The sequence below is a fragment of the Dendrobium catenatum genome, unplaced genomic scaffold (assembly GCF_001605985.2).
Source record: "Dendrobium catenatum unplaced genomic scaffold, ASM160598v2 fragScaff_scaffold_1560, whole genome shotgun sequence".
NCBI lineage: Eukaryota > Viridiplantae > Streptophyta > Magnoliopsida > Asparagales > Orchidaceae > Dendrobium > Dendrobium catenatum.
In genome coordinates, this window is record NW_021320022.1 from 563,305 (window position 1) to 590,296 (window position 26,992).

General features: G+C 36.9%; 1 protein-coding gene across 2 annotated transcripts; it reads left to right on the forward strand.

Annotated features, from left to right (window-relative positions):
* Positions 1–26,992, forward strand: LOC110116070 (triose phosphate/phosphate translocator, chloroplastic). Of its 2 annotated transcripts, XM_028700634.1 has the most exons (13): positions 1–340; positions 436–501; positions 579–644; positions 730–808; positions 10,517–10,637; positions 10,736–10,831; positions 10,934–11,046; positions 11,126–11,203; positions 17,982–18,098; positions 25,256–25,355; positions 25,467–25,567; positions 26,510–26,562; positions 26,686–26,992. In XM_028700634.1, the coding sequence occupies exons 1-13, from the start codon at positions 57–59 to the stop codon at positions 26,711–26,713; spliced, it is 1,302 nt and encodes a 433-aa protein (XP_028556467.1). In that variant the 5' UTR covers positions 1–56; the 3' UTR covers positions 26,714–26,992. The 2 variants fall into 2 exon arrangements, with proteins under 2 accessions (XP_028556467.1, XP_020705177.1); XM_020849518.2 differs by lacking the exon at positions 26,510–26,562 and having other exon boundaries at positions 2–340.

Consider the following 26,992-nt stretch of genomic DNA (forward strand, 5'->3'; position numbering starts at 1 on the left):
ATCCGCGCACTCACACAGCTACTCCCTCGCTTTCTCTCTGCTCTCAGTCTCTCACAATGGCTTTGACGGGTTCCATATCGGGCACCGGCAGCAGAATCTCTGGACTCCTTGGCCTTCAGCGATCGACACCAGCTGCCTCTATTGCCGTCTTGGCAGCTCCCCGGCCCGCTGGTAACGTTAGCGACGGCGGAAACCTCATTTCTGGAAGGCAGCTCTGCCCATCCCTCTTTCAAGGGATAAATCCATCTCTTATTCCGACGGCCGCAGGAAAACGCAAGATTCTCCGTCCAATCGCCGCCGCTGCCTCTTCGTCTCAGGCCGAAGGGAGCGATTACGCAGGGTGAGGTCCGTCTCCTCCGTGAAGTGAAAAATTTCATTAGCTTTAATAAAAGATCTTATAATTTTATTTTTCTCCTCAATTGGGGATTTTCTCAGGGAAGTGTCGGTTCCCTTCACCGTGAAGTACCAGGCTCTCATCACGGGTTCTTTCTTTTTCTTGTGGTACGGAGTTAAAATATTCCATTTAAGTGGTGTAATTACGGTGCATTGGACTCTTAACTACGTTTCTGCCGCTCTAGGTATTTTCTAAATGTGATCTTTAACATTCTGAACAAGAAGATCTACAACTACTTCCCCTATCCATAGTAAGTATTTTTCGTGTGTTGTTGAGGGGCTCAGTTATGTTTTTGAATGATGGGCTGTTGGTGTTTGGTGTTTTATGCTTGGCAGCTTTGTTTCTGTCATACATCTCTTCGTGGGTGTCGTGTATTGTCTCGTGAGCTGGTTGGTTGGCCTTCCTAAACGCGCTGTAAGTTGTTCCGTGCGAACCCAACTGTCTACATATTTCATTCATGTGCAGTTTTGGATCCAGCTCTTCCAATTCCGTTTCGATAGCTGCAAATTGCATTTATAGAATTAATCAAAAGCTAGTTCTTGAATAAAAATATAATTTTGACAATATAAACTGAGTTGACATTGATCCCGGCCATTCAAAATAGATTGAATGTTTGGAATCTATTATTGGTAGTTTGATAGGATCCCAGATCATATTACTCAATGCTACTCTTTCTTAAAACATTAAACAAGAAAATTATTAAGCAGGAGCTCCATGAGACACAATATAATACTTTGGAGCATCATCTTGTTAAAAACTTCCAAAAGCAGGTCGTTTAGGTAGGCATATGTTTTCTTTTTATTATTTTTTAAATTTTACCATTAACAGCTGTTCTTATAACCACATGCTATGTGATACTTTCCCAAAAACAATTTTTTTAAGACATTTTTTTAGAAGTTGAGCGAATAAATTGCAATTGAAAGTAAAGATTCACTCAAACCCAGGCAGGATAGAAAACTGGCATCCAACCAATGCGCCGTGATGGTAAGTGTTCTAAGACAAATTTGAATGTATGGTGAAGATATTGTCACCCAAAGGGATATTGCTTTTTGCTGTCATTTATTCCTTCAATTAATGCAGTAAAATAAATATTACAAACAAAGGATATTAGCTAACACCTTTCTTTATTTGCTTCTGAATAGATTCCTTTGTAAATGATGATACATAGTGTCATGTCTTGTTGAAGCATTTTAAATTAGCGCTTTGGATTGTATTCCTATTGAAGTTTGGGATTACCACATGGAGAGAGCTTTTTAAAACAATAGAAAAAACTGAAAATATATTTATCGATATTAGTATACACTTTTAAATTAATGAAAGAATTAATTCTGATCCGTTGGTAGCCTGGCAAATAAATAGTAGCTTGATACAACAATTTCTAGAGTTGAAGGTTGGCTAAGGGTCATTAACATAAAGTAAAGTTCACCTAAAAAAGAAATTCTCAAGTGCTATTTGGTTTGTTGGAAACTCGATTTGAAGTGAATTTTTTAAATGGAAACTAATCTTTTGTGTTGTTTTTCATGCATATGAATCAAGTGAAGTTCGTGTCCTTATGAGTGTTAGGCATCATTATGGTAATCTGGATGTTAATGCCCAGGGAGCTAAGCATCCTACCCACTCTCCGCAAGAAAGTATGATTCTTTGATAGAAATTGTTTTTCTATTTAATAAAATCTATTGAATTACAAGGAAGAATTTTGTATAGTGTAAAATGATAATCTTAACATTCAATATTTAATAAATTAATGAATTTGTTCAATAGATTAGCTTAAATAAAATACCCAAAAGACATTTTAAGCTAATATAGATTTTATGTAGTGTATATAGCTTATTGATAATATCATTTGAACTATTGCATGTCCCATCTTTATCATCTTCCATGTTGCCTTTTTCATCATTGTTGACCTCTACTAGAGTCCAAAGCAAAATCATCAAATAAAATAAAAAAAAAGTAAGACATCTTTCCTCAAATCTTTGCCATGCCTCTGCTGAACTCTATCGAATCTTGCTGAATCAGTCGCAGTCTGCTACAATGCCCATACCTCTGATATTCGGCACCATTGCAGACCATTCATGCGTGCTCCTGCCCTTCGCGTCGTTAAAAGCACGCCAAAATGAAGCTTTCTCTTCGCTTATCTTCCGGCATATAGCTCGCAAGCTCTCCCATGCTCCTCAAATCCACGAACCCTCGTCGCTACTTCCAATCCCCTTGAGGCTTCCAACCACAGGCCCACTCCCGACTTCTCCTGCTCAAACCAAGCCCTTTTTGAGCCTTTGCAAGCCTCTGATACCAAAAACTCCATCCACCTTCATCTTGTACAAGACCTTGCCGATTTCCTCTTGCAAACCCCTAGCCGTAGCCCCTGCCCTTTTCGCAAGATGCAAGCTTCCTGATCCATTCAGTCCACTAAGAGAGAGAGAGAGAGAGAGAGAGAGAGAGAGAGAGAGAGAGAGAGAGAGAGAGAGGGAAAATTTATATAGTTAATTATTATTTCAAATTAGCTATAATTAATTAAAGTTAGTTGTAATTAAAAAAGTTGAATATAATTAATTATTATTAATTTTAATAAGTAATAATTAATTATTATTAATTATAATTAATTATTGTCTTTAAACTTAATTAAAATTAATATAAAAAAGGAAGAAAGAGATCTTCTCTCGTCTTGATCCACGTGCCAACTCCACCGAGGTCCCTCTATGCAGGTATAAAGTTCTGAACTTCAAAAACTTGTCATCGGTGCTTGCAACGTGATGAACAACCACTCATGCGCACTTTTCTTAGCACAGTGGGAAGAAACTCGTTGCGGTGCTCGTAACGAGGCGGGCAATCCTCTCCAAAGTCCTATTTTCGACGTTTGCAGCACACCGAGGGACCCCTATGCACGCTTTTCTTAGCGTGGCGGGAGGGAACTCGGTGTGGTGCTTTCGATGAAGTTGACAAGCTTTGTGCGTGCTTTTTTTTGCACTACGGCAAAAATATAAGTACCTGTACTCGAGAAAAGCTTCTTTTTCAAATAAGTGCTTTTGAAGACCCATGCACACCTTTCTTGGCGTGGTGGGGACAAAGACTACTGTCGCAGTGCCCCCCAACACCGACCATGCATGTCTTTCTTGACATGGCGGGCAGGCTAAGACTCCTGTAGTTTCTCCTAAACAGGGGAGACATCGGGAGGCTGCCAAAAATTCCAGTGATGAGAACTTGAATTGAACCAAATAATATGGGACTTGGACTTTATTTGGACATTGATTTGAACATCAAAATGAACTGAATTCTAATTTGAATAAATAAGCCAAGGACTTAAATCAAACTTGAGAAATAGAACTTGAACTTGGAAATAAAAAAAATTATGAGCAAATACTTGTTAACTCGGACTCGAATGAATAAGTTATAGAAAAATAAACTCATGATGACATGGAACTTGAACCTGATCTGAACCACAAGGAACTTAGCTTAAACCAAATGATGATACAAATTGAACCATATGAGGAGCGACATGGCATTAAAAATGAGGTTATGATTTGTAAAATAATAAGCTCCAACTTAAATACAAGTAAAAATGTATAAGACTGAGGATGGAAAATAGATTTACAAACACTACTTACCATTGGCAGTAAATTTGTGAACAATATAATCAAATTTTATGACATAATCTGATGCTTTTAATGAATAACATGGCTCGCTTGCAACAATAAACAATGATTTAACTTCAAGAAAACACATTCCTAGTGGAACTTGAACCTGATCTGAACCACAAGGAACTTAGCTTAAACCAAATGATGATACAAATTGAGACTACAACAACACCCTGCAATCAATTTCAAAGTGCAGATGCACATACAACATATCTTCCACAACCAGTGGCAGTATAATTGTAATGAATGTGTTAACTGACTAGAAAAAGCTCTTGATGAATATGATGATTCACTAAAGGAATGGTACAAGCAATATAGAACTTGTATTGTTCATGACAATTAACCCATAGGTCTACTTGAGGGAGCTTGAAATTACTAGTATATGGAGCTATTAGTGAATGTGATAGTTGGTATGTAAGTGGGACGATAACCTACCAACAAAATATACATAGGACATTTTAGCGAACATGGCTTGCTTGTAGCCGATGTCAATCAACATACATGAAGAAGCTGATGGTGAATGCAACACATCCAACGAGCAATAATGGTTTGCAAACAAGCACGTTAATATTCCTGTAAACAATGATAGTAGATATATTACAGGTGTAATAGGTCCTCTATAAGCATGGATATGTAACACATTGTTCGCAAACAAAGGGCTGAATATCACAACACATACGAAAAGACTACAACAAATGCAAGCCCTTACAAATTAGTGTAGAAAATCTCTCCATACATACAAATAACAGAACTTCAAATGCACAAAATGACTTATCCATAAGTGGTGTGATACGTTTGTGAGTAAAGTTTAGAGATCTAAAAATATCTCTATATTGTGCATGATGAGCACAGAAGTCTACAATGGTTGTTCATGCCGCCTGCAATAGTATTGTAGCAAGTATACACGTTTATCCCTTACATGTAGAAAGGATAGACATAGGATGTACATAACAGCTCAATGTACACAATGAAGCTTGAAGTGTATGCAAGAAGTTGGCCACAAATGCAATAACATACTTACAAGTGATGAGTGTCGGCAGACAATGAATATTATAGTATTCTAGAGCCAACCTGGATCAACATATGAGTAATTAGAATAAACTCCTGCAATAGTCCTCATGCAACTGAATGCATTGTACTTGCAAGCAACACCAACCTACTTCTGAATGCATGGATGTCTCCTACATGCATTAATGAAATTCCCAATATAAGCAATAAAGCCTGTAGATTGAGATGACAACACTGAAAATTTATAAAAATATGACTTGAAATGGAGGCACCTAAAATTAACAAGGAAAAACTATCATGTATACAACAAATCACATCAACAAGACAACAGACGCTGAGTACAATAATGCCTTGAAGTCAACATCAATAACCTATATGCAACTTGCTATCGCAAATAAGTACACAAACACCACCTGTGAATGATCAAGGTGGATATGATGCAAATACAACGGCTCTACTATAAGTACGTCTAGGAGATTGTAGTGAATATTCCCTGCAAACAGTAATAGTTGATATGATATTTATGGATAACAATAGTGGATATATCGTAAGTACATCAAATCCCCTGTGGACACAAATACACGCAACATCTACAAACAATCGTAGGAGATATAACATACAGGTTTCCATCTGCGGATAAGGATGAACACGTACAACACCTACAGCAGTGATGATTGAGATGCTGTAAGTATGAAGAATCTCTTATGGACACATCACATACAACCCTACAACAATGGTGGTTGAGATGCTGCAATTGATCTTGGCATTGATCTGAGGCATAAGAAATTGACGAAGCCACATCAAATAGAAGGCTTCAGATTCCTTGTCAAAAACCTTATGGTAGAAGGATTAGGTGAATGCATCCTTGATCATGCCCCAGGATCTGGAAAACATTTATGCTTATAAGATTTATGCAGAGCTTTATCGCTCAGAAACTTGATAAAAGACCATTGGTGGTTCTTCCTAAAGGGATATTGAGCACGTGGAAGAGAGAGTTCCAACAATGGTAATTGGAGGACATATCCTTGTTTGATGTATATTTCTTTAATTGTGATCATAGAGCACAACAACTGAATATTTTTGAAGAACTGGGAGTAAAGTAGAGATGAATGCAATACCCCAAGAAATAACAACGCTGCAATTGTGTATTCACTTTCAAGAATTAAGATACCTCAGAGGGAAGTACTTTCAGGCACACTGTTCCATAATCATGTAATGGAAGTCTCCAATATACTCAAATTAGTACGACCTAAATTCATGAAGGGGGAGTCCTTCTGGAATGTCATGAAGCATATCCGTAACAGTGTAGAGATATCAGTAGCTTGTGATACATCATCTATCACAAAACGACCTCATGTCGTTTAGATGTATTTACCCAATCCGAACAAAAGTGGATTGATTCGGAGATCCGATCTCTGGATGAATGAGAAAAGGGAGTCTACATTAGAACAATGAGGTATCTTATGGTATCCTGGTGACATCACTACGATTCATTTGTAAGCAAAGGCGGGGAATCAATAATAAAATGACCACGAGCTACTAGAGTGTGATACCACACCACTGAATTTGCAAACTTCATACAGGCAGACAAAAGGTGTCAACGAAATCCAAAATAAAGCCATGCACATTCAATAATAATAGTCACCTATACAGTCGGACACCCCTCTGCATTGCATGTAAATATTTTAGAATGTCCCCTCATATACACATTGCATTTGCATGATAATATGTTGTATATGCATGTGTCATAATCTATAGAAGGCATTACCCGGGCATGTCATATGACATCATTGTTGCATGTTAAAAAAACCTCTTGCATAAGCAGAGGATATCACTCTAGTGTGTTATTTGACACTATATTTACATTTCAAAAATACCTCCGCATGCATTGGCAATAAGCAGAGGGTTTCACTCTAGTATGTTATTTGACATTGCTACTGTATTTCAAATCATCATCCTACATAAGTTGAGGGTTTCACTCTAGTGTGTCATTCAACACTACAATTATATTTTAAGAAAATTTATATCATGCATACATGTGAATGCATCGTGTGAAATGCATCCAATGGAATATACCTACGTAGGCCCTGGTGAGCATGTTGTAGGTATACACATGATGCCTGAGAATGACATGCAGGTTAAAGAAATAAATTTGGATTTGAACCCGATCCTCTGTTAGCGAGTAGACAAAGTCGAGTAGGTTCAATCAATAAAACAAAATATTTATAAACTCCTCGATGATGATCGTGTTGAATGTAAATCTCAACCGGAGGGGATCATATATTTCTTCAAATGCCCTCAAACTATCACAAAATATACACATTTTCAAATGACTCCCTATACTCCGATGATGGCCGTATTGAATGTCTATCTCAATTGGAATGGATTATATGTTTTCAAATATCCTAAACACCCTTAAAATCCTTAATTTCAAAAATACCGAAATTCAAAATATTTAAAATTAAAATTCAATCATCAATTACTTAAAACAAAATATACTCATCCATCCTCAACAAGGTTTTGCCGGGTTGGACAAATATGAAAATTACCCCAGCTCACAAAGAGCTAATGTCTAGTTGAAAATATCTCTAAGATCAATTTTCAATTTATCTCTTGCTAGTACGGATGTGACACGTGTTCTCTAATCGGTGGTTTCGTCATCAAATGGCACCACACATATGGTTTTGCCACTAAATAGCACCGCAGGTAAACGGTTATGACCGGGACCCTCTAAACCAGGTGGTTCGTCGCGAAATAGCATCATTAAATTACGATCATGGTCAATGCCCGTATGCTCACCAATAGCATAAAACTCTTGATATATGAATCAATAAGATATAATTGTTAATTGATAGGACACAAAGTCCTCTGTTAGCTAAGGTGGATTTAAATTTGTCTCCGTAGGCAAGCATCTACCCCATATCTTCAAGGTATCCTTGGATGATGCAACCCATGGTTGCAAACAAGGATTCTTCTGTCAGGTTGGGTCAACTACCTCTTATGATTAAGTAGACCAGGGACCACAATGACCCGGGATGACAGAACCATGGGATCTTGATCGGGCTCATCATCACTCCCCCACCATTCGCTTTAAGTATAAGATGGTGAAATTTTAAGATTTAAATATCAAATTTTCAAATACCCAACCCATGCTGCTACTATGCAAGGAGGAGAAATTAGTGGAGAAAAAATTAGGGATGTTTATTTAGAGAAAGTTGGTTGATTTGAATTTAGATTCGGGTGTAAATTAGGAAATGTTTATTTAATGGGTTGATTTGAATTAAGATATGGGAGGGAATTAGGAAGGTTTTATTTAGGAAAAAGTGGATGATTTGAACTTAGATTTGGGAGGGAATTAGGAATATTTTATAAAGCGAAAGAAGACTGATTTGAATTCAGATTTGGGTTGAAAATATGATAGTTTATTTAAGGGCAATTAGGTTATTTTATTTTCATCATGTGATTTATGTTTACTGCAGTTTTCTTATGAGTTGTTTCTAGCGGCATATAGGATTTGTGGGAGAATTAATCTACCTCTTTAATAGTAGATCAATTGTATCTTTTATTATTGTTGAAATATTAATCAAAATCAGCTCTATCTTCAAATTCTTACAGTTTTCTTCTTGTTATTTTGTTGTTTTTCTTTCCAAAATGCATCAAATTGGTATCAGACCGCGAGGTTTTTTTATAGACAATGGCAGCAAAGAAGGTGGTTGCGTTAGAAAATGAAATGGAACAATTCAGTTCCAGGTTGGAGGAGAAATTCTCAACCCTCGAAGGAAGATTTTGAACCATAGAGAATTGAATGGAGATTCGATTTGGGAGGTTGGAGGAGATGATGAAGAAACTCATTGAGATGCAATCCAAAACTCCGTTGGTGGTTTTGATGGCTAAACCTAACCATGATTTGATCGGGATTCTCTTGAGAAGAGTTCGAAGAGGAGTGTTTCTTCCATCAAAAGCAAGCGCCTAGGGCTCCGATGAGGAGCAGAATATGGTTTCCGGATGAGGGGACAACAATGAGGGAATTTTTTGGTGGAGATGGCAGGGGAGCCGACCACTATGAGAGGCATTTCAGGCAAGGGAGTGGGCCATAGGAGGAGGGAGTCAAAATTCACCTCCTAGGGCTCTGATAAGGGGTGTAATAGGGTTTTTGGATGGGGGATAGCAGGAAGGGAGTTTCGTGGTGGAGGTGGTGTTGTGGTCGATCACTATGTGAGGTCTTTTGAGCATGGGGAGTAGGTGATCGAAGGAGGGGGACAAGTAGATCCATGGGGATAGGGTCATGTGATGTAGGTGGAAAAAGGTGAGATTCCCATCCTCGATTCATGAGAAAAATATGGAGGGATTATGACAACCACTATACTCGAGGAGGAAGAAGCTATTGGGGCAGTAGCGATTCTAGGGTGAGAAAGTTGAAGATGCTAATGATTAATGACAAGAGGAGCAACTCAGAACTTTCAACAAACAAATTGAAGTGGATAAAAAAATAATCATCTCAAGGAATAATCTTATTGGGCTACCAATTCGTTCTCAACATTCTGAGTTTATTGTTCAGGAGGTACTTATAAGGTGGAAGGATTTGTTGTAGTACGAAGCTATATGGGAGCCATATGAGATGATCAGGGGATCGTTCCCATCTTCCACCTTGAGGACAAGTTTTATTTTGTGGAGGAAGTTTTGATACACCAAGGGGGCCCACCTTGCCGTCCCAGGGGAGTTAATATTCACTATGCAAGGAGAAATCAAGGGAGAAATAATTAGGAATGTTTATTTAGGGAAATATGATTGATTTGGATTCAAATTTGGGAAGAAATTATGAATTTTTTATTAAAGGAAATAGGGCTGATTTGAATTTAGTTTTTGGTGGGAAATATGATAGTTTATTTAAGGGTAATTAGGTTGTTTTATTTTCTTTATGTGATTTATGTTTGCTGTAGTTTTCTTAGGAGTTGTTCCTTGCGGCGTCTAGGATTTGTGGGAGAGTTTATCTACCTCTCAAATAGTAGATCAATCGTATCTTTCATTATTGTTGATGTATTAATCAAAATCAATCCATAGCTTCAAATTCTTACAGTTTTCTACTTGTTTCCTTGCTGTTTTTGCTTCCAAAATGCATTAGACGCCTAACTCAAAGCAGTCGTACAGACAACGCCTTAGTAATAACACAGACCTAGGAGGTTTGCAAGGTGCTATGACCTCACTTTTCTTTGCTCAACCTTCTGGGCATGTGCTTGTGTTGACTTCAACTACTTTTTAGTGTTGCAATTTCTTTGTAAATTTTGTTGCATAGTTATCAGGCAGTCAAGTTTTCAAACTAACCAAATAGCCTCTATAAAAATGAAATTTTCACTTGCTTCTTAGATGAAATCATTATGCAAGTATTATTTAGATATTATGCGATTTGTGGGTGTTAGGCGTCAGGCACTTAACCGTTTGGGTATTTCTCAGCATGCTTTCTGAATAAAATTGTTTTGTGTAGCCCATTGACTCCAAGATTTTGAAGTTGCTTATCCCAGTTGGGATTTGCCATGCCCTTGGTCATGTTACTAGCAATGTTTCATTTGCTGCTGTTGCAGTGTCCTTCACCCACACAATCAAAGGTATTATGAAATTTTTTTTTTGCTTCTCTGATGCTCCAGAATTTGGAGTTAGACAAAGAATGAGTGTTACATTTCTTACTTCGTGTGATTCCTTTCAGCTTTGGAACCTTTCTTCAATGCGGCAGCTTCACAATTCATTCTTGGCCAGCAGATTCCCTTTGCATTATGGTTGTCTCTTGCACCAGTTGTAGTTGGTAATCTTTCTTTAAGATAATAGGTTTTGAAACAAATATGGTCTTGAATTGATGGGCTAAAATGAGACATCACCTGCTTAACTTTGCTCATGGATATTACAGGTGTCTCCATGGCCTCTTTAACTGAGTTATCATTCAACTGGCTTGGCTTTATTAGTGCTATGATTTCCAATATCTCCTTCACGTATAGAAGCATTTATTCGAAGAAAGCAATGGCATGTCTCTCTTTTCCTAGCATAATTTCTGTTTCTAATTCCACTGCTGCTCTTTACTTAAACAATTTGAATTTTGCAGACTGATATGGACAGCACAAATTTGTATGCTTACATTTCAATTATTGCACTGATCGTTTGCATTCCTCCTGCAATAATTGTAAGTGAATTTTTTAATTCTGGTGTAGGAAATATTACTTCTGAGATGCATATCAATAGTAGTAACTTGATTTGCCATTAATATAATTCACTGCACACGTGAAGGCATTTTGAATATATTTTCTTAATGAAGAATATAATGTGCAAGGCTTATTTAAAGAAAAGTCTCTCTGAAATAACTACATCAAAAATCTGAAAAATAATGCTGTCTTGAGATATTTTTCTCTTTATGTTCATGGAAATTTTTTTTTTCAGTCTTAAATATCGTAGATGCCAATTTAGCATGAAATTTTCAGTCAGTTGCTAGAAATGTGCTGTTCATGCCCAAATGATCTAGCATATCACATTTCTTCTGTTTGTATGGAATTGTTAACCTCTACGGTAGAAGAAAAAAAAAAGCTAAATCATTACCTCTGCCGTCCATACCAAAATTCTGCTACAATCACATCCCCGCCGCTTGCTACAGTACCTATGCTCTGTGATTCGGTGCCATTTGCAGTCATCCCACGCATGCCTACGCTGGCTTTTAAAAATAGAGAGGAGACGGAGCCTTCTTTTACTCTTCTCCTCCCACGCTAAAACTCCCACCTTTTGCAAGTCTCCCGAAGTTTTCTTCTTCCCATTTGCAACCTCCTCAAGCCAGCAACTCCTTCATTCATGCCTCTTCTCCGATTCCTGTATCCACACGCCCGCCTCCTCTCTCGTTTCCAAACGTAAACCTCATGACCCTCACACCTCACAGCCGAGTCGACCCCTACAGCTGGTGGAGCCACTCGATTTGACCTCACCTCACCATGCCTGAGACAATCTCATGCAAATAGACAAACATCAGCTACTAGACTTTTCTGCAAAATCCCTTCTCCTGTTTGTGAACTAGTCTAAGGCCCGGTCTCCTCTCATACCCGTTCAACCTCATTGTCCTTCTTCTAGTAAGGTCGAATACAACTCCATCTCAATCAAATACCTCTCATAATCGCAAACCTTCGACCTCCTTTTGATCTCCCTCAGCAAGCCACTTGAAACCTAGCCTACCCATCCCCTTTCAAGCGGCTGATTAGCCACATCTGCTCCTTACAGTAACCTCAAATATCTGCATCTGCTCCTCCCCCCCCTCTCTCTCTCTCTCTCTCTCTCTCTCTCTCTCTCTCTCTATATATATATATATATATATATATATAAAGAATAAAAAAAATGCAAATGAAAAAAAGGAGGAAAGAAAATATTTGATTGTGTGCATTTATGTCGATGTCATCGCCGTACTCGCAAATTTATTATTTCTAAACTTCAAAACTCTGCTCTTGGCGTTCGCCGCGAGTCGGCGGACTACCCATACACGCTAATCTCTAGCATGGTGTGAAGGAAACTTGGTGCGGTGCCTACGGCGAGGCTGGTAGGCCCTGTACATGCTCTCGTAGCATGGCAGAGACATTTTTAAGTACACTTACGCGATTACATAATGTGGCGGGGAAAAGAATTGTGCATTTCAAACAAGTATCTTCGAAGACTCATATGAACATTTCTTAGCGTGGTGGGGATGCAGACTGCCGCAGCGGTGTCACCCGACACCGAATGTACACGTCCTTCTTGATGTGACGGGGAGTCTAAGTCTCATGTAGTTTTCTTTTTATGAGGGAGACGCCGGGAGGCTGCCGAAATGTAGTTAGAGGATGCATAAGACTTGAACAAGTTATAGGGGACCTGATTGGCTGATTTGCACTTGAATGAACTGTAGAGGACCATAATTGAACACGAACTAAATGAAATAACAACGGCTTGAGCAATTAACAAGAATTTGCAAACTCGAACTTGAACTTGAGCAACTTAAATAGAAGACTTGAAAGCTTGAATATGACGATGAATTGGACTTGAATTTGAACAAATAATAGAGCATTGACTTTAAATTGATAAAGACATGATCGAGATGAAGACATCAAAAATCAAATAATAACTTCGGACATTCAAATGCATTCAAATGAGCCTCATGCAAGCAAATGCAACTAAAAGGATTTGTTTGATTAAACATATTTGCAAAGTGAGTGAGCATGAAGGAATGTAATAGCATCCTTTTCACCAACAACAATTCAACTCCAAGAAGATACCACAATGAATGAGATTAAATGCAAATAAACAAGCAAGGATGCATGCATCTCACTTATAAGCAATAAATAGTGGATTCATGCATGAATTGATTGCAAGAAAACATACAAAGTCCTTAGCAAATATGTTATCTACAAATGATGAATGGTGTATCTGCAGAAGAAAACATGATTTGGTTGCAAACAACAAAACCTCAATGAGATATCATGGAGCCATCACATTAATTGGAATACAAACATTAATAGAGAATGTGATGACCCCGCTCTTGTCAATATTAACTTGCAAGTGAATTCATTAAATATATATAAGTGAGGAGAGCAATGCATGATGAATATGATGAACTCCTGCAAATAATGACGACAACCGACATTCATGTATGAAGAATGCCATGTCATTAGAAATGAAAGTTATGGTGAAGATAATCCATTTGCAAGCAACGACAACAAATATGGCCTATTTTACAATAATTACAGCTGAATGTTGTGAGTGCGGAAGATCATATGTAGACACAAATGCAAGGGCCTGTACTGAATCCAGATACTTACGGGAAATTATAGGAAGTTCGTCATGCATACGATGACCCACTCGCAAATTAAAAAGGGTGACTGAGGAAATCCTGCAAAGCATATAGTGCCCCGTTTACAAATGACAGTGGTGGATGCGTTGCAAATATGAGGAGTCCTCTGCAAGTAAGGATAAAAGATCTACAACACACACGGGTCCTCTACAAACACAGATGTACGCACTACATGCTACCTGCAGTAGTAGTAGATATACTGCAAGGACGAAAGACCGTAACAAAAAATGTGTAAAGAATACTGAAATTGCTCTGATGGCACTAGAAAGTTCGTTAGGGATGTTAAGCCCTTATGAACTGGCCCAAGGCTAAATAAAAGAGAGCTGAATTGGATAACTTTAAAACCAAAGATAAAACACAATCCAAAATCACCACGAAAAAACAAGTGCGTAAGAAAATAATGCGAAAGCAATAATAAGAAAGAACACACCAGATTTATAGTGGTTCGGTCAAACCTTGAGCTACGTCCACTCCTTGGAGGCACCCTCCAAGTATTGTACTAAACAAGTGTCTCTCCTTTGGCCCCCACAGCTAGGCGGAGAAGCCCTTACAAAATCACTTCCACCTTCCCCGGTGCGGCGGAGTCGCCGGGTCCTTTGACACCAAAGAGATCTTCTTCTTTGGTGAACTTACCTCGAGACAAGCCTTGAATCTGATGGTACTAAGGTGCGAGTTCGTCGGAGCAACCGTGTGGAATACCCTCCACACTCCCTTGAGTTCCTCCCCCTCACAGGATCTTCTTCCTCTCAAACTCCACCCTTTCCTCTCTCCCTTTCAAGCTCTCTATTCAAGTTTCTCCCAAAAGAACGAAGCTACAATAGCTGCTAAAGACACTTAACAAGTGCCTTGACAAAGCTTAAATAGAAGTGCTCAAAACGAGCTCATTAATACAAGTTGCCGACATTATCGTCCAGGATGATAGGAATATCGTCCTGTACGGTCAGTACAATTTAAGCCCAATCAGCCGGGACGATTTGAGACGATCAGAAGAAGTTTGTTCATATCGTCCAGGACGATAATATATCGTCCTGGACGATCAGTACAAATTGTGGAATATCGTCCTCAACATCGCCCTGAAAAATAGCTATCCGATGACCAATCGTCCAGCATATCGTCCTGGACGATTTTGTGATCGTCCAGGACGATTTGATCGTGAAATCAATTCATAATTGCTTTCCTTAAATTCCAGAGAAATTTTGGAGAAATTGACCTGGATTGTCCTGGACGATATTTTATAGTCCTGGACGATCCACCTGGACGATGTCCAAAAATACGTTATTTCTCAATAGATCTTGCGGCAGATTCTTTCTGTTTTGAGCCCATCGTCCTGGCCGATACAAAATCGTCCAGGACGATGTGTTTTGTATAATGACGACTGCTTTAATGAGGATGCCCTAATTAGGGTTTCTGCTTTTGGACAGATCGTCCAGGACGATAAAAATATCGTCCCGGACGATGTTACCAAAAACAGAAATCTTTAGGGAGCAATAGAAAATCTTCCAAGTTACAAAACATCAGGAGCCACACCAAATACAATAGACTCAAGAAAGAAAAAAATGTATAAACTGACTCAGACCTAGTCTACCCAATCTTGAGCTGATTCCAAATTGCAGTCCGATCATGTGAACCTGAAATGTCAGTACATAAGGCAGCCGTAGAGAAATAAGAATGTTTGCTATCATCAAAATTATAAACCATTGATCCGCAACAAATACAACAAATGCAAACACACCTACAAGCTGTCGTAGTAGAAGGAGACCTGTCAAATATCCTAAAAATGCCCCCACACGTGCATTATGATGTGTATATACAAGCACCAAAATGCATATGCACATATATTAACATGTATATATGTAAGAATACACACCCGTATGAGCCCGGGCGATTGTTTCATATTTACAAACGTGATGTCTAGGGATGCTGCGCGGGTTAAATGACAAATTTAACTTTGAACCCGATCCTTCTACATGATTGGATTCGATTTGACATGGTTCGAATTATCAAACAAATATACGGTTACGACGTCGACCAAAATTTTTATTTTGATATGCTCATATTAGGCCTTCAAGGTCTATAAGAAGGAAAATTCATTAAATAAAAGCATAAAGCTAGCAATAAACCCGATCTTCTGTTAGTAATTAGACATAGTCAATAAGATTCAACAGATAATTATAAAAATGCCCATTTTAAATACCCGCAGGGGCCCCGACGAGTGTGTTACAGGTACGCACATGACGTCTAAGGATGTTGTGCGGGTCAAATATTTATTTAATACATTCATATTATAAATAATGAAAATTCACTGATAAAGACACAAAGCTGGCAATGAACCTGATTCTCTATCTGCAATTATACAGTCGGCAAAGTATAATAGATGATTACAAAAATGCCTCCATAAATACTCGCATGGGTCCTGACGAGCGTGTTAAGGGTGCACACGTGACGTCTAAGGATGCTGCATGGGGGTTTAAGAAACATATCCAAATTTGAGTCCGATCATTCTATGCGAGTAGGTAGGAGTTGACATGGCTCGAATTATTAAACAAATATACGGTCACGATATCGACTAGGATATTTGTTTTGATATGTTAATATTCGGCCTTAAAGGCCTATAAATAATGAAAATTCACCAACAAAGGCACAAAGCCAACGATGAACTAGATCCTCCGTTGGCAAGTTGACAGAGTCGACAAGGTTTAATTAACGAAATCAAATTGACCCTGAGCTATTCTGATGATGGCCGTATTGAACGTAGATCTCAATCGGAGGGGTTAATTCCAAATATTCAATGCCACCCAAATGCCCATAAAAATTCAAAACTCAAGAAATTCCAAATTCAAAATATTTAAAATCGAAATGAACCATCAAAACGCTTAAACTGAAACCCATCCACCCTCCGCAATAGTTTGTTGAGGCGGATAAATTTCAATATCAATTCGGCTTACGAAGAGCTAATGTCTAGTCGAGAATTCACTAGGATTCATTCTCAAATAGTCTATTGCTAGTAAGATGTGTCACGTGTCCTCTAACTGGTGGTCTTGCCACTAAATGGCACCGTAGGTAAATGGTTATGACAGTTGCCCTTTGAACCGGGTGGTTTGCCGCCAAATGACACCGCTAAATTACAATCATGTCCAGAGCCCGTATGCTCCCCAATGACACTAAATCCTTGAGATATGAATCAATAGGATATGATCGATAGGGCATAAAGCTCTCTGTCAGCTAAGGTGGATTCAAACTTGTCTCCTTAGACAAATATGCACTCCTAGGTCTATAAGGTTCTCTTGGACGACGCAAGCCATGACTTTCAACAAGGATTCTTCTGTCAGGTTGGGTCGACTACCTCCTCTAACTAAGTAGACCAGGGACCATAATTGCCCGGGATGACGAAACCATGAGATCTTGATGGCACCGTAGACCAGTGTCCATCATCCATTCCACCACCATATGTTTTAAGTACAAGTTGGTGAATTTCAAATTTTAAATATCAAATTTGCAATAACGAAAAACCATGCTGCTACTATATTCCATATAACACGTATTTCTTCATATTTGATTGACGACTAGCCTTAATCGAAAGTTCTCTCTCATTACATAGAGGGTTAATTAACTATAGATGCTCGTGTCTATAGAAAACTAGAACTCAGATAATAAAGTCCTTGCAGAATGATGGCGAAATCTCTGGGTAGAGACTTATTTACAAACTCAATCTGTCTTCCCAAAATTTACCCCGGAATCTAATCCATTAAAATTCTCCCGAAAGTGGGGAGGCCGGGGCGCAAATTTTCAGAGCCATAGGAATTTTTTAATTGAGTTATTAACTTGTAATGATTATTTATTAGCAGATTTTCATAAACTCTAAACTATTAAGAAAATGCTTAAAATCTAATAGCGGGAATACTGGTTAAACAACGTCAATATTTCCATCTGAAAGTAATGAAGAAACTAAAAATATCATATGGAGTATGTGACTTAAGCAGAAAGGAGTTAGATCATGGTGGATAACTACTCTTATAGTGCAATTGATTAGAACTGTTTTTTTCTGATCGCAACATTGCTAGTGCATATTTTTTTTCCTGCTTGCTTATAAATATTTGAATTACAGATTGAAGGACCTCAGTTGCTGCAGAATGGCTTCAATGATGTAATAGCGAAAGTAGGTTTAACAAAGTTCATCACAGATCTGTTTTGGGTGGGCATGTTTTATCACCTGTATAATCAGGTATGTTTTTTTCCTTCAACATTCCGGAGTATTTATCATTGGCAAAGGCAGTTTCATATTTGCCATCACACAAATGACTACTAACTTTTCTTTTGTACTTATTTATTCTTGAATACTTCTATTCCAAATTAAATCATGGTTTAGGCCGTGAAATTAGTTGTTTGAACCTTAAAAAAAGTCCAGAATCCAAACAATGCTTTATTTATTTATTTATTTTTTAAATTAAAAATATAAGCCTATCTCAAATATTTTGTTAATTGAAAACAACCATGAAACTAGTTATAAATAAGTAGGCATCACATTAATCATAAATAAGGAGAGTACACGATCAATTATAGATCTACATAATGAGCTAATAAATATTATGTTTTAAGGAAAGTCAGGCCAAATGGCAAGTATGACTTAGACACCCGTAATCATGGAGCATACCGTTTTAAGTTAGAGCTCTACGGTATTTACTATAAATTTACAATTGAGAGCTTGGATAATATGTGGTTTAGAAATTCGAATTTATAGATAATATGGACTCTCAATGCTTTGCGCATAGAAGCTTCAGTGACCATAAACAATGCTATCATGCTTCACTCGTTCACTTTGATCTTCTTGTATGAATATATTCATGAATATTGTTGCCAAATATTATGTTTATCATGTCATAAATATGGAATTCTTCATCAATTGCTTCAGTTTCATTTAATTAATTACAGTTATATTCATATTGCTACGTTGACAGAGATAGAAATCTATATCTTATATTGCCATCATTTTAAGATATTATATGATCTTTGTATTGGTCTCCAATCATTGAAATTGCAATGTAGAATGATGTAAAAATAAATTAAAAAATAATATTATATCAATTGAATAAGTTTAAGAATAATGAAAAATATAATTATTGTTGAATCCAGAATTATTTTATGAATCTCACCTAACTATATTATGAATAAAAGGTGAAAAAGAGAATTGAGGAATTGAGAGACAAGAATTCTTGGCTATGAAGCTTTTAGATTTCTAGAAAATATGCTTGATTATAGAAAATTGTGTTTTACAAACAGATTGCATTAGTTAAGCTCACCCCTTGACTTCATATTTATATATTTGGGTTGGAGCTTGAGCATTACAAAATTTGCTACATGTATGGCTATACAAAAAATATGAGAAAATATAATAATTAATAGCCTGATCAATATGTCTGATTTGATGAAGAAGTTGTTTGTTGAGCTTTTAAAAAGTCACCATACCGACGTTGTCGACACACTTTAGTATGGATGCATATTTCCTTAGCAAAATGCCATTGGATACCCACCATCATCGGCCCTTCATCTGATATTTGTCGGCGGTCTCTTACTTCATATTAGCTATCATCGGCTTCTCGCTCGACCATTATTAGCAGCACATCTCTAACTCTCTTCTTCAGCTCCCCACTGGATTGTTGACTGCCAACAGACTTCCATTCGATCGTCCATCACCGATGGACTTCCGCTCAAATAGCGTTGAAATTCTCCCCGTCTACTAATAACTTCTGGTTCTCCTCCCGAGTATTATTGCCACCAGATCTTCTCAAATCACCATCACATGCAAGAAGCATTTGATCTTATTCTATCAATGACAGTTTAATTCGAGAGTAAGCTCTCATCGTAACTTCTTCTACACAATAGAGGAGCACAGAAGCTTGATAGGGGAATGCCGCCTATCTCCGATAGTGGAATACCTCAAATGTAAGAAGAAGAACACTAGAGAAGAACAAAGAGAAGAAAGCTTCTTTTACATAAGAGAGGGGCACTAAAGCTTGATAGTAGAATGTCACCTATCTCCAATAGTGGAATGCCTTCAATGTAAGAAGAATACCAGAGGAGAAGAAAATGGGAGGAGGAAAAAAATTTTCTTCTATACTAAAAAGGGGCATTAAATTTGGATAGGGGATGCGACTTATCAAAAACAATGGAATGCCTCTAGAGTAAGAAGAAAATTGGGGGATAAAGGAAGGCGAAAGGCTGAAAATTCTAACTTCTAAGAGAGTTAGATGAAAAACAATGGAAAGCCTCAACATAAGAGAGTTAGATGAAGATGTTGTTTGTTGAGCTTTTAAAAAAATCTAGTGCGTTGCATTGTCTCGACGAAGGAATGTTGGAATAAATAGGATTATTCAAATGAAATGCTTGCATGCTTATACATAGGATGATTATGATTCTAGGATATATTGTGATATAATAACTATAGAGAGGCTATAAATCTTTCTTTACACCTTTACAAGCTCGATAGAGATCTAAAAGTGCATAAGCTCTGATTCACAACTATTTTAGACTAGTCTGCTTAGGAGAACATAGATTCATTTATCATCAATAGTCCAAAACATCTTTATATATGGTTATCTCAACTATTTTCTGCATTTCTTAGTAGTTTTAGTCAATTCCCCTTAATTTTGTTGCATATGACAAATTTAGTAGTTTGAGTAAGATAGTAGTTATCTGATCTATTTCCTCATGGGTTCGACACTCTTCTCATAACACTTTATTACTTGATTGACACGTACACTTGTGTTAGTTAGGAGCATTTAACATATGAATGTGTAGTGGTAAGCAATTTCATTAGTATATAATTTTTACCATCAGTAAAGGATTAACTTTTTCACACACAAAATATAAACACAAGCCCCATCAGCATTCTTTATTGAAAGTAATTGATCTAAGAGCTACAATTAAATTATGTTAAAAAATTGGCCCCTCAATGGCTTCTGTAGTGTCCAACATAAACCATCTCTACAAATAAGTTGGAGAAATTCTTCTTTTACATTATGCACAAGATATTATGACATTGATTGGCCCTAGTTTCCTTTTATTATCACTTCTTGACCACTTGTTGGAAACATCAAGGCAAGATGTTGTGTAGAGATGACAGCTCAGAAAGTGTTCAGTTAGGGTTGGTCGAAGATTTTGTTGTAGGTGGTCAGCGCGCTAACTATGATAAATCTGATGGGGGCTGTGGAGTGCACTTTTGAATTATAAAAATATTTAAGACACTACTCTTCTAAACAATAATTTTTTTTTATGTATAAAAATAACAAATCTTACTTAATATACACAAGCATACATGTCGAATCAAGTAATAATGTGATAGAGTAGTATTAAACTCATGAGGAAGTATGCTTTTTATCAATCAAATACTATTGTTTACTCTAATTGCAAAATTATCCTACTTAAATAAAAACATTGGTTGTGAAGATTCAATCATCGAATAAAAATAATGAAATAATGGACACAATATTTAAATAAAGTGATTTGAATTAATGAATATAAATTTCATATCTTTCCTAATGAATTTCTTATTTGTAATGTGATTCAAAGGATATGCATCCCTAGATCTCTGTCGAGCTTATAGGAGTGAAAATGATATCTACTAACTTTCTACACTTATATCATCTCATTAAGAACCTAGCATATTTTACAATTTATGTCTAGGTATACAAATTTACTATTTCACTATTCCTTATTATTCTTGCATTCCTCTATCGTGACTATACATCACACTACATTTTAACTACACATATGACCATTATGTGTATTAAATAAAGAACAGAATAATATTGAAAACATCATTTAACTTTAGAGAACAAGAATCTTTATTAGTATTTAATATATTCTCTACATCATCAATCCAAAACAATATAATTAGCAAGACATGGAGAAAATATAAGTAAATTTTTTTTCATTGAAATCATATAAGAATGAAAATACGAGAGAATAATATCACCAGGAAGGATCAATATATCTCATCTACACTACTTAACGTATGGAGTTGCTCAAAAAAATACTGACTAACACTCTAATGATTATATCAAATATTTCTCTAGTTTTTCTTAGAATTGACTTTAAGAGAGATGTAAAAGAATTACTTTGAAAGTTCTGAAATTACAAACATAACACAATGACTATTTGTAATAAAATAAAAATAGGCAACTGGCGCTGCGGCGCTTGAAAGATTGGCGCCGCAACACCCTTAAAATGAACTAATGCCGCTCTGCTGATGTTTTTGCTCCGTCGCGGCGCTTGTTGACGTGGATCTGCTACTTAGTGAATAGTTGTGAATAGTTGCGTTGCTTCACTGGTATATTTTGTCATTTGGAAGTTACAACTGCTATGTCGTGGCGCTGCTGACTTTCGATTGTTGTGGTGCACGAGTAACAATTTTGGCGCCAAGGCGTTATAGGTTATGACATTGCGACACTTGTAGAATGAACACGGCGCTACCAAGCTGACCACTTTGACACCACGACATTGTCTAATAGAGAAGTCTGCGCCGTCATGTCAATATTGTGGCTCTCCGTTGTTGTCCTTGATAGCATTGTGGTTTTGATTCGTCCAATGCCGCGGCACTGGATAATACTTAGAATTTTGTGTCATTTTTGTATTTCTCCTGCACAAAACAATTAAAGCAACACATTTTAAATGAAAATATAACTCATAATATAACACAATTCATCCATGAACAAGGAGATCACTCCTTCCATCTCTTTGCACTCCCAAGAGAACCCGGAGAAAGGATTGGAAGTAAGGTACATCTTCCTGTAAATCTTCTTTAAGATAATATTCTTGTAGCTCTCTTTGTTTACAAGGATGCTGTCAATATGATAATTGGTGATGTGTTCTGTGACAACAACCACATCGTTATAGCGATTGTCATTTGCTAGATAATCAGCCTCAATAAAGATGATTGGCGACACCTCGGTAGTAGGCATCCTTGAGGTAATTGTCACCACACTCGACCGAATTCGTTTTAGGCTAGCTTACTGAGAAGCTTCTTCGCTAACTTCTCCATGGATTATGAAAACCACCCCAACAATTTGAATCGCTTGTGCTGGGATTAGTTAATTGCAGACCTCATCCACTAGCAGCTTTCCCGACCTCCTTCCGTACTTAGCAAGAACAAGCTCTTTAAGTTTTCTTGGCTTGATGAGATCCTCCACCAAGCTCCACAGATGTCAAGACTCCTCAGTGTTGGTCGTGATGGTAAGCACAACACTTTGATTGGTCATGCCAATGAAAGTCAGCCATCTTGGGTGTCCGCCTTTTGAAGAAATTTTATTTTGAATGGCCTCAGCTAACTTACTGTTGAGGTTCGTAATGGAGGTAGCAAGTGAATTTGAGGAGATAGTGGCCTGTCGCTATGGCGATTATCATGCCTTTTTTTAAGTTCAAACTAAACCCTCAAAGGGATGAATTCTCTGATTCCGGGTGGATCTTCTCTGATCATGATAAAATATTATTTTAGCGCTTGAGTTCTGGGATGACTTCTCTGGTCCCTATGAAATTGCTTGAATTTCTCTCCCATTTTTCTTTACTCCTTCCTCCTGGTTATAGCAGAGGCACCAGTCTCTGTATTGTACTTCTTGGCATTTATGTGACTATTACTAAGTTCAATCAACTTGGCCAATGGCCATAATGGCTGCAGGTTGAGTATTTACCTTAAAGTTCATTTACACATACCTTGGTTAAGAGCTTCTTGAGTCACATATGGCTCTAAATATTTCTGATTGAGCATTTACATCTGAAACCGGGTGAGAAAACTTCAACAATTCACTTGATTGTTGTCTCATCTACAATAAGACTTGAGAGTTCTTCATCAATCTTTGCACATTAGCGAATTGCATCAAGAAAATCTACTTGAACTTGACCAACGAGATGTTGACGCTGAGTAGCAGACATGAGAACCATCTCAAAGGTGATTCCTTGAAGGTAAGGAATAGTAGCCTGTACTTTAATGAACTGCTAATATCAATAAGAGCAATAATTAACTTATGGTGACATGGTCAGTGTGATATGTCCTTCCCTTGTACGGATCTTGATGTGGAATTTTAAATTTTTATGGAGGCTTGGCCTTAGCAATCTCTCTTGAGAAGGCATTGACTAACGGTGGCCTCCTCCTCCTAGTTATTCTTTCCTCCAAATTTAGAATCAAAGTTGACTTCTCACTTTCTGGACTTCTCATTGGAGGTCAAGTATTTGGATCTAGAGATCATAAATAGACTCAAAGGATCCTTTAGGCATTTTGACTCTAGGAGTGGTTTTAGAATCTCTGCAGTGCTTCTGGATCATTTGAGTCTTGTCCTAGAATTTGGGAAGTTCGCAAACAATTAGAAACTCTTGGTTCTCCATGTTGACAAATTCTTTTTTTATTCGGCTTCATGTAACATTTTTCTAGTTAATGGTATGTTCCTTGCTCACCACACATAGGATATTGAATCTTGAATTATCAATGAATTACACCCTAGTATATTGAGAATAATGAGTGAAAAAGAGAATAGAGAAATAGAGAGAAAGAAGAATTCAAGAGTACGAAGATTTGGGATTTCTATAAATGTGCTTGATTATAGAAAATTATCTTATAGACATTGCATAACTTACATAACTGAGCTCACTCCTTGATCCTTTATTTATAGACTAAGGTTGGAGTTGGAGTAGGAGCATTACAGAATTGGTTATTTACATAACTATACAGAAAATATACAATGTGCAATAATTATGTAGCCTAATCGAGATGTTTGACTTAATGAAGTTGTTTGTTGAGCTCTTTACAAGTAACCATCTTGATATGTCAATCGATAATTTGCCATGAGAAGTCATCTTTCCATAAGTAATTGTTAGGGACTCTTAAATATTAGTTGCAAAGGCCAACTGATAAGTCATATTTGCCAATTGGTACATGATTAAATCATGGTTTCCAGCTTGAAGCGAGTTCTCTTTTAGACTGGTGAGTCTCTTTTGAGTTGAGACCGGGTAGACTGCATTAGCTTGGCTTGAAGTAGCTTGATTTTGCTTGAATCAAACTTTCTGGAAATCTGGATGTATATTTATGAAGTAAAGAGCCGTGCGTCATCATTTAGAGGAGTTCATCAAATGCTGTTAAAAGTAGTTTTAGTTCCTCAATGACACATATCTGAATGCTCTGGTATTCTTTCCAATTGACCGTGCTTATTACTTTATTCTATAAACCTTAAACAAACATTTTGATTGTCAGATTTGGGTTTGTCCGCAGATTGGAATGCTGTGGATTTTGTGCAGAAAATTTCTCAACTTTGCTTGCGTTCCAACTCTTTTGTCATAATTGTGATTATTTGCTCAAGTAGTTTTAACCGTGATATTCTTCTCTTTATAACCTAGGTTGCAACAAACACTTTGGAAAGAGTAGCTCCACTCACGCATGCAGTTGGAAATGTATTGAAGCGTGTGTTTGTTATTGGCTTCTCAATCGTTGTATTTGGTATTTTCCAATATTTTATTTTTTTACTTATTTTTTTCTTCGTTACTAAGCATGCTAATTTAAATATGCAAATCATTCAAAATGCTGCAACCTTCTCCTTATCCTGAACAGGAAACAAGATCTCAACTCAAACTGGCATTGGAACTTGCATTGCGATTGCTGGAGTCGCCATTTACTCCTACATTAAGGCTAAAATGGAAGAGGAGAAAAGGGTATGTTGGTGTGCTAATATTCTATTCATCACTTAACTGAATAGCTGTGATTTTGTGCTACTTTTAATTTGTACTATTTGCATATTTTTAATATACTGGCTATTTTTTTTACAAGCTTATAATTTTGAGATATTTCTTGTTGCGCACATTGTGTATTTAAAAAAACTACTTGGAAAAGTTATTTGTATGTTGTATTGTCTTTATTTTGGTTTAGTTTTATTATATTTAAGCCTTGCTTGGGGCAGCTTTGTTTTTGCTTTTAAAGAAACTTAGTAGTACAAATTTTTTAGTTCAAAAATATTTTGTACTAAAATGCTGTTTTAAAAAGCAACAAGAACGCTTTTCCAAACAAAATCTTAATTGTTAGAGTTTAATAAAGTAATTTAACCGGATCCTTTTTATGTCTTCTTCTTTCAGCCATCTTTTTCTATTAACGGTTGATTATGTTTTCTCCATTTACCAAATGCTATTAATTCTTGGACATCTGACACTTTGAAGTATTGTAATACCCACGTATTGAAACTGAATTATTACTAGTATTACTTTTTCGTTGCTTGGCAACTGTTTCCAGTTGGTCATGGGATGTTTTTTCTGCTTGTGAAAACATAACCCATAATACTGCATTATTTCACTAGAATAACAACTTTTACTCCTTTTGGAAATGGCCAAACGATGACAGACTAGCATCAAGTATTATTGGCATTTTGTTAGTGTGAGAAACTCAGAAAGTTCTGAACCAGCGTTTTGACAGAATATATTCATTCATTTCACTTCTATATATATGATTACAGTGTACGTTACGCACTGTTAATTTGTCCTTGGACTTTATGCACTTATTTAATTTTGCTAAGGCAAGCTATGATTTTTGTCCACCATATATTTATGTGTGAGGGATTGCCCTATGTTTATCATCATAAGTGATACTATGCATTTTTTGGATAGGACATTCTAAATACTACACTAGTGGAACGTGGCATCATTGAAATGTTGTATCAGTATGGCCATGCTCTTGTTCTGACTGCTCCTTTACTTTGTCGATCATTGGAATTATCTTTTTTCCTTGCTATCTAATTAATCCTTGGAGTTTAATTGCTTCTTTTCTACTGTTTGGATTGCAGAAAACAAATACAGCTTGATTGGGGGTGATGGAAAGAATCAATATTTCATTGCCAGGAGAAAACTAGAGTTTTCGCACGGATGTAAACCACTTGCATGTTTACTCATCCTTACTATTTATTTTCTATTTTCTTGTGTCTTATTTTTTTGTTTCTCTGTTTGACTTGCAACTGTTACCAATTTGCTCACTAGCGAATAACTTGTTGCATAAACTCATCTTCCAAGACAGCCAACCGTGTATGAGGATGGTATCAGATGGCTCCTAGCCTTAGTTCTTATTATAATAATCTAATAGTGTGTTAGTATTTT